The following is an 8,791-nucleotide window of genomic DNA, read 5'->3' on the forward strand; positions in this document are numbered from 1 at the left end:
AGGGTGGGATAGTAACGCTTAACGTGCCCAGCTGTTTCTAAGGTTTCTGAGCTCAGAGATTAGTCGGTGCCAGTTGAGGGCAGGAGATGATTCATTCTGTCTTTAGTATTTAGAATTTTATCATTAAAGAAGCTCATGACTGCTGTGATCCCCTGATGACTGCACATCTACAGTGATGGCTTTAATGAGTTCACCGGGAACTTCCAACCCACAAGTAAGTCTGTTTCTCTGTTGTTATTTTTTTTTATTTAACCAGGAGAGTTCCATTGAGAATAAGAACCTCTTTTAAAAGGGTGACCTGGCCAAGACAGGCAGCAGCGTATAAAAAAGAATACAAACACATAGGTGCAGACAAATAACACAAAAGACTAGTAAGCTTACATTTCATGAAGCCATTTAAAAAAAAATTTACAATCTAAGAGCATTTACAAGAGCATTGTCCTTGTTTGTTGCCTAACTTTAGCTTGCTGTCATCAGGGCTTAAAGCAAGAACATTTTCTGTGCCTGAAATGCGTTCGGGTAAAACCTTTCTGCCACCACCTATAATCAATGATTGAAGTGGAAAAAGGGCTGGGTGATGTGACCAGAAATGTTATCAAGATAAAAAAAATTTCATATTGTTGGATATTGATAATTATCACAATAAATGTTAGATCATTGTTTCTTTAAGTTTAATGGCTGATTTTTGCTCCTGTGTGAAAGTTGGAGTTAACAGACAGTTAATTGTGCCACTTAATGCCAAACAGTGGACACTTCACAAATCTAAGCGCAGAACATTCAAAACAATTATGACAAAATCATTTTTCAACAAATATGCATCAGTAACATTAGGTAAAATCTGTTTTCAGTCCCTTTTCCTCAACAAAATAAATATCTAAATAGAAAAATACGTGCTGATTTGTCAATGATTCAAATGAATTAAATTAAACATTTATTGAACATTTGTTATATTGTAATTGAGGAAAATTATATTGAGATAATTATTGTTTTATTGCCCAGCCGTGCTAGTCTTTTCAACCACTCAAAGCGCTTTTACACTACATCTGCATTCACCATTCACTGACATTTATACACTGAGCCTAAATGCTCAAACAGAAACTAACATTCACACACATTCATACAATTTGGGTTCAGTATCTTGCCCAAGGACACTTCAACATGCAGCCTGGAGGAGCCGGGGACTGAAACGCCGACCTTGCAATTAACGGGCAACCCGCTCAAACCCCTGAGCCATAGCTGCCCGTAAATGTTCGCAAAATATAAACTTCGAATCATTTATCACCATTGATGAACCCCACAAAGAATATTATAGCGTTTAAAAGCAGTATTTGGAGGTGCATGCAATTCTTGGCAGGCAGGCAAAACTCGGCAGCTTGGGAGAAGTCCCCGTACGCAAGAAAATGTCCCGGTACGCGAAAGAGTAAAATATCGAGGTGTCGGTACTGCGTAACGGGGCGTACCGCCCCATTTCAAGCACTGCTAATAATCAAAATTGACTCCACTTACCAGAAAAGCCGTAGCCTATGAATGGATTATATTCAGACAAACCTGGTCTTGTTATGTTGGTAAAGGTCCAGACGATCCAATCCAGTAAAATCTTCAGTCGAAAATGCATTTTTATATCAATAAATACACACGGAATGCTGTTATAGCGTTTAACTACAGTTAGCATGTAAACAACAAATAAGCCGGTACACCTTGACTTTTGAGTGACACCTTAATTGACCCAATAGAAAATTTGATGCCCTGTCCACGGCCTTCAATAGCCATGAATCTCCATGTAGTCAGGAAGTGCCAGTCCCCTTCTTTTGTGCATACACCGACAAAGATTGTGCTGAGGACTGGCGCTTCACACACACATCATGCAACTGTTTTTCCATGGACATAATTATATATTGTTGAATATAAAAACGGTCCGCGCCGGAATTCCATTCGACTTGTCCTGTAGTTAGCTGTCTTTATACTATGAGAGAATTCCTAATTATTCGATCTCTGTCTCTGTAGTTGTAACCCTGTCTCTGTAGGGTCAGTGACCCTGACTGAAGCCAGAGAGATCCAATAGAGAGCTGTGCAGGGTTCAATTGGGAGCCGGGTCCGAGTTCAGGTCCGACAATGATAATACTTCTTAGTTATGTATCAGTCGTGACCCTACAGCAGACACCATGCACGCAAGATGTTCCCCGTCAGTAATCCACAGTTCAACCACCAGTGAACGAGTCCATGGCACAATCCCAGAATTTGAGGCGCGTTCCCAGGAAGTCCATGAGGGGCTCCGTATTTGTATATATATGGAGGCGCTGGGGATTGAACCGCCGACCTTCCAATTAACGGGCAACCCACTCTACCTCCTCAGCCACAGCCACCACATTTTGAGCCCTTTATAGTCCCTTTTCGCAAGTTCACATTTCTGCAGACTTTGCCTGAGAGAATTGCCCACAGTTCATAGTGGTATGATGTGAAACACGGGGGTTACCAGGGGAAGCCCGGAAGCGAGAGAAAAATCACAGCAAATTTGCGTTACAAGAGAAGAAGAAGAAAATGGTAAACAAACAAACATCGACACCAACGCTGATGTTAAAATTGTTAGAATTTTTCTTAAGATTGTAAAAAGAACACATGAAGTCAGAGGAATGCAATCACCTTATCACACACTGAGTTTATTCAACTATTTATTATAGTTTTTGCTTAATGATGCTGTTTTGACCAACAATAGTGTATTGATTATTGACAAATATATATTGACATTTACCTCTCCTCCACTCTGTAGGGCGAGAGCCTGCAAGGTTAGGGTTAGGGAAAAGCATAAAATAAAAAGTGTGCAACGTGTTTCAGCATCGTCAAGGTAATAACGTGGCAAAGTGCTGTCCCGTTCCTATTTACAGCATTTTGAGCCCTTGCAGCCTCTTGCACTCAATTTCCAAGTGATGTCAGTAAGTGAGTCTGTGAGGGCTCAGGGCTTAGGGGGGACATTGGGATTGGGCCAACATCTCAGTTCAAATCACAGCAAGAGCTCATAACTCAGCTGCAGTGTGTGTTTAAATCATTCTCTCATTCTGTCTCTCACACACTGACACTGACGCCCTCAGGCTACATTAGTCTCAGGTGTGCTGCTACCTGCCCAGGTGTGCTCATTCTTTCAGTGTGGCAGCAGAAGCAGGTAGGTTCACATTCATTTACTTTTTAACACATTAAAGATGTTTTTTAAATCGGTACTCGACCATTTTGTTGCTCATTTCAGTATGATGGATGAGAAGTTGCTCTCTAGTAACAGAGACTCTTCAGTGCATATAAAACCTAAACTGATAAACTGAGCTCATACTTGTGTGTTTAGTTTATTTCAGCAGCTGTGAGGCAACAAAAAGAGCTTGAAACCGTCTCTGGAGCCACATACTGCGAGGTAGTCCATCATTTAACAGACGTGTCTGGTGTGATGGTGAGACAGCAGGAGAAGAAGGCAGTGCTGGTTATTGAGAATGTATAAACTGACAGAAGTGAGGACAGATCTATTCCTGTGATCTTGAGTTGAACTTTGAATGACATGTGGACGCTTGGTCAGGCATCATGTTTTAATGCGCTGGATCCACCTTTAGTGTAACCGTTCAGTGCTAAAAGTAGGTCTAGTATAAACTGCTGGAGAAGTCCATGTTGGAGGAGGTCCGGTGGTGGCATGGGTCAACCGGAGTCCAGGAGACTGGTGGTGTCTGGAGAGTGGACGAGATGATGTGATGTTTCTGGGTAGATCAGAGATGCACAGAAAGTTTTAAAGGCAAAGTCTTTGCAAGAAAGCCAGGCAGTCATACTTGGGGAATAATTCAGAAACAAGCCGACAAGGTACAGCACAGGTATTTTAATGTTTCTGTTGACCTTGGTTTTTAGCTGTGTTGATGTTTATTTCTGTACACTGAGTCACATTTCTTGTATGTTCACATACATGGCCGACAAATGATTCTGATAATATGGATACAGAAGCACCAACTGCAGTCTGTGACTGAAACAATTATTCTTTTAATTCTGATTTTACCTTGATGATCAACTTTATTGGCCACATACAATCTTATACACACTTTCATACACAGAGTACAGCGCGTGTGGATGTAGTTCTGACTCGAACCCATCCTAACTAGGAACAGTGGGCAGCAAAGATCCGTACTGGATCAAGAAGGGGTCTAGTGGTGCTTATGGCTGCACTCATTTCATTTCTCCCACATTTTCAGTCCAAACTACACATTTTTCTCTAAATCTAACTGTATTCAGTCTGCAGGGCAAAACATCACCAGCTGACTGACTGAAGAGCTGTATTTCAGCAACAACTTTCAGCACGGGGCCTTGAGTGGTTGAGGTTCCACTGATCATTAAAAGTTCCAGTGGTCTTTAACAAGGTTTCACTGGTCGCTGATGAGGTTCCTGTGGTCATTAGTCAGGTTCCAGTGGTGAGTCTAGTGAGGTTCTACGGGGTCAGTGAGGACACAAAAGAGACTTGTTGACCACAGCGCAAATACCACTGAGGTAAGCTGACGATCTGGCGAAGAGTGAGGTGAAGTACCGGGTTGCTATACTGCAGAGTCTTGATTAGTAAAATGCAGATCAGGTGTGGAGGTGGAGGTCAGGGCCAGAGTGAGAAGCCACGCCCAGACAGGCACACAGACAGACAGACGGACTGGGAGGGAGAAGAACATAGACACAAGGTGAAGGGAGGAGAACAGCAGACTCATAACAATTTCACTTTGACAGGAAGCCAGCGACAAACGATTAACAACTTGATAAAGGTGTCATTCTATAATTTAAATAAATCAGACATACCCGCTCAGAGGCAGAACATTTATTCTCCGGTAGATATTAAAGAGCCGTTCCAGTCTGTGCTCACACTGAAAATGAATTAACAGCGTTCAGAAAGTTGAGTGAGTGACACGGCCCTGTCAAAATTCACGCACTATCTAGCTAAAGTCCAGGTCAAGCCTCAAGCCTCTTGTGGTTATAATGAATGTTTTATCACCTGCTGCTTATAAAACTGCATGTCTATAAGGGATTCTGTAACTGTAACCTGTTTTTCTCTTACAGAGCACAACCAAGTGATGTGCAATGCAACTAATGACAGCTTATTAACTATTAAGTCAACACCCCTCCAGACTCTCAAACCAGTGTAACGTTATAACTAAATAAAACTGTAACGTCACATGATCAACAATAAACCTGTAAACTGTTTGCAGCCACTGTTGTTAATTAAGGTGATGGCAGCCAGCGGGACGTAAATGATTACGCTAATCGACCACCACAGGTTTGGCAAGCAAACACTCATTCATCTTTTCATAACGAACGACAGTCGGAGTTAACCTCCCGCAGGTCGTAGCTAAAACAAGAAGCAAGCTAACGTTAGATGGCCAATGCTGAGCAAAACATGTTTAACTCAGGTTACTAAACTATTTTGCATTCAGAGCTTCTTTTGTTTGGGTGTCACTGTGGGAAGTTTTAAAGCCAAAGTTTATGATGAATGGCTCAGCAGCTGCCGGTGTGTGTTGTCCTCTCTCATGTGGGGTCGCGCAGCAGATGTTACGTAGGCAGGTTATAGGTAACGCAGGGAGGGGAATAACAGCACGCTCATCAGACGTTTCCTAAAAATAAACATTGTTCAAGAGTCCCACACATCGAGTCAGAGTCAAGTCTGAAGTCTTTGTGTCTGCGACTTAAGTCAGACTCGAGTCCCCATCTCTGGGTTCACAGTGTGAGTCCCAGAAATAAACCAGAGATACTTTACATGTTCTGCTGAAATAAAGTAAACCACATAGACACCCTCTAAAAGAGAGGCTTTATGAGCAACCTCAATCCCTCATCCCTTCACGTCTGGGGTCTGGTTCCTCAGGTCAGTGGCCTGTTTTGACCCAGCTGATTTTTCCATCTGTTATGCTGTATGTGTTGTACGTTTTCTATCTGACTATTGATCAGTTATAAACTAGTATCCGGTTAAAATATATCATTATAAAACTACACGAGACTCGCAGAGACCATCCCCCACCACGCCAATGACCTATGAACGTCTTTTCTCATAAGTCGGGTCACATGCTAATGTTGCAGATCAATGTAAAGCCACAAGTCAGACAATAAATTATACAGTTTATCACATCATGTGTTTGAAAAATCAATGATTTGTGCTCCACTAGAGTCCATCACATTCCACAAGAGTCCAGAGACCAGCAGGTGTCTCAGCACAACATGATCTTCATCATCTTCATTGGTGAGTTAGTAGGAAAGAATTAAGGTAGGATGCATCAGGTGAGGGTTGGGTTCCCACTGTAGGAGATCCAACAGTTTTAAAGGCTGCTTTTATGTTTGCTGCGGTGATGTGAGGAAACTTTTGTAGGCCTATAGCGACATCATCCTACAGAGACTGACTGAAAGCCGTGTAAGCTAAGTCCTAGGTTTTGGGTTTTAGTGGCATTATGTTCCTGTTTACTCTTCCTAGTGTGTGTTAGTGTTTATCACTCCCTGCCTCTGTGCTCTTTTAGGTACTGTTGGTATGCTCCTGTTTCATGTTCTCTATTGTACTTTCGAATACTCGTCCTTGTGTATTGTCGCTAGCTGTACTTCCTGTTTTATTTTGTGATCGTTGTTGTTTTTTTCTAGCTTTGTTTCCTGTCTCCCATGATTCCTCATGTGTCTCACCTGTGACTAATTACCCTGCCTGCTTGTGTCATTGTCAAATATTGAGTTTTCTGCCTTGTGCTCCGTTTTCCCCTGGATTTCTGGATTGTTCCCTTGTTCTTGGATTACTCTGCCTTAGTTGGACTTTACCCCTGTGTTTGGATTACCTCGCCTTTTGTATTTAAATAAACCTGTAAACTGATCCAGCCTTGTTTGGTGTCTGCATTTTGGGTCCACACCTCTGTTTCCCTGCCATTGCACTCAGCCTTTCTGACAGTACGACGCAACCAACAATGGACCTAGCAGACACTCATGGACTTGGTTTGTGAGTTAGTGGAGCTCAAAGCCATGTGGAGCCAACAATGGGGACCCGTCAGGCCGTCTTCAACAGGTTCTGTGGCGGTCACCGGAGGAGACGTGCCCATCACGGCTGCCGAAGAAATCATCAGCCTCAACCACCCCTTACCCCAGAGTTTCCCGACCAGCACCGCCTGCGCCGGCGGCCAGACCGACTCTTGCTCCAAGATCTCCATCGGTGGTCCAACCAGCTCAAGGCCCCAGTGCTTAAACAAATTGTCATCCCTGCTGTCCAGTCGCTGGTCCTCAGCCTTGTTCCTGGTTCCCTGTTCTGCTGCTTCGCTGCTGGACTTCAGACCTGCCCCGCCTCCAGAGGGGTTCCGCCTTTGTCGTTGGTCCCCTGGCTTGCCTCCTAAGATTTTCACTCCTCGCCATCGACCTCCAGTTCAGCCTCCAGAGGGCTTCTGCCCTAGCTCCCAGCCCCCCTGGCCGGCCTTCTGACCTGTTCAGCTTGTCTGGTCGACCTACTGGTCATCGCCCTTAAAGTCTCCTGTGTCCCCTCTGCCCTGCCTTCAGACTGCCCGCCTAAGCCTCTGGTTCCTCTGCTCTGCCCTCGGGCCGTCTGCTAGAGTCTACCTGTCCGGCCATGTTCCCACTGTTCTGCCCTGTCCACTCTCCTGTAATTCCCTGTTTTGCCACCTTCTGATATGGACTATTCCTGTTGGACTTTTCCCTGTCGTTGCACCTTGCCTTTCTGACAAGCTACTGTTGTAGCCTCTACTGAGCCTTCTTGGTGAGGGAGGGAGATGATGGTGCTCAGGAAGCGGAAGGAGTCCACGGTGGTGACGGGGGAGTCACACAGGATAATGGGGGAGGTTGGGGCTGGGCTCTTCCTGAAGTCCACGACCATCTCCACGGTCTTCAGAGTGTTGAGCTCCAGACTGTTCTGGCTGCACCAGGTCACCAGATGGTCGATCTCCCACCTGTAGGTGGACTCATCCCCACCAGAGATGAGCCCAATGAGGGTGGTGTCATCTGCAAACTGCAGGAGCTTGACGGACTGGTGACTGGAGGTGCAGGTGTTGGTGTACAGGGAGAAGAGCAGAGGGGAAAGAATGCAGCCTTGAGGGGAACCGGTGCTGAGGGTCCTGGAGTCAGGCACGCAAGTTCAGCAGGTGGAGTCAGGCACGCTCAGCTGAGAGAGCTTGTCCTGCAGCAGGGCCGGGATGATGGTGTTGAAAGCAGAGCTGAAATCCACAAACAGGATCATGGTGTAGATTCCTGGGGAGTCCAGGTGCAGGAGGATGTAGTGAAGGGCCATGTTTACTGCATCATCTACAGACCTGTTGGCTCTGTATGCGAACTGTGGGGGGTCCAGGAGGGGGTCTGTGATGGATTTAAGGTGGGACAACACATGCTGGTGGAGGCTTTTAAGCAGGCTGGCACATTCAGGTAGTATACATCAGGTGTGGTGATGTTACAACTCCAGGATTTTCAGAGTTTCCACTAAGTAAAAAATATGCCACAGATGTTGTTTTTTATGTCATCAGATGTCTGCTGAAACATTTTACAGTAATTACAAATTTATTAATTTAGCCCATAACATTTGACATCTCCCCTAGACTTTAAAATCTTTCTGACCCATCTATCCTTCTGCAGTTTTTCTTCCAGTTGCTCAGCTCCAGGACCTCCAGGACCAGTGCCCCGGCGGCTCCTGTAACCCCCAGCTTGGTGACCTGATGGTTGGTCGAGCGGATCAGTTGTCAGCCTCGTCCACCTGCGGTCTGGATGGACCACAGGACTACTGCATCATTGGATACCTGGAGGTATAACGGGGGGGGGGGGGGGGGGGGGGATT

At 45.0% G+C, this 8,791-nt stretch overlaps 1 protein-coding gene and 2 long non-coding RNA genes across 3 annotated transcripts in view; 2 read left to right on the plus strand and 1 right to left on the minus strand.

Moving 5' to 3' along the window:
* The first annotated feature begins 3,067 nt into the window (after positions 1 to 3,067).
* On the plus strand, positions 3,068 to 4,906 carry LOC123962500. The gene is made up of 2 exons (XR_006822957.1): positions 3,068 to 3,157; positions 3,332 to 4,906. It is a non-coding gene; the product is annotated as an uncharacterized LOC123962500 (long non-coding RNA).
* Positions 4,907 to 5,080: 174 nt separating this feature from the next.
* Positions 5,081 to 8,791, plus strand: part of lamb4 (laminin, beta 4) — a 27,566-nt gene continuing 23,855 nt past the window's right edge. Inside the window, exons 1-2 of the mRNA XM_046038656.1 lie at positions 5,081 to 6,229; positions 8,593 to 8,759. Coding sequence (XP_045894612.1) covers positions 6,208 to 6,229; positions 8,593 to 8,759 — 189 coding nt within the window. The 5' untranslated portion in view covers positions 5,081 to 6,207. The remainder of the gene's footprint in view (positions 6,230 to 8,592; positions 8,760 to 8,791) is intronic.
* LOC123962499 overlaps positions 8,535 to 8,791 on the minus strand; it is a 2,912-nt gene continuing 2,655 nt past the window's right edge. The window contains exon 4 of the long non-coding RNA XR_006822956.1: positions 8,535 to 8,753. This is a non-coding gene — a long non-coding RNA (uncharacterized LOC123962499). The remainder of the gene's footprint in view (positions 8,754 to 8,791) is intronic.

This window comes from Micropterus dolomieu, linkage group LG22 (assembly GCF_021292245.1).
Source record: "Micropterus dolomieu isolate WLL.071019.BEF.003 ecotype Adirondacks linkage group LG22, ASM2129224v1, whole genome shotgun sequence".
NCBI classification, from domain to species: Eukaryota; Metazoa; Chordata; class Actinopteri; order Centrarchiformes; family Centrarchidae; genus Micropterus; species Micropterus dolomieu.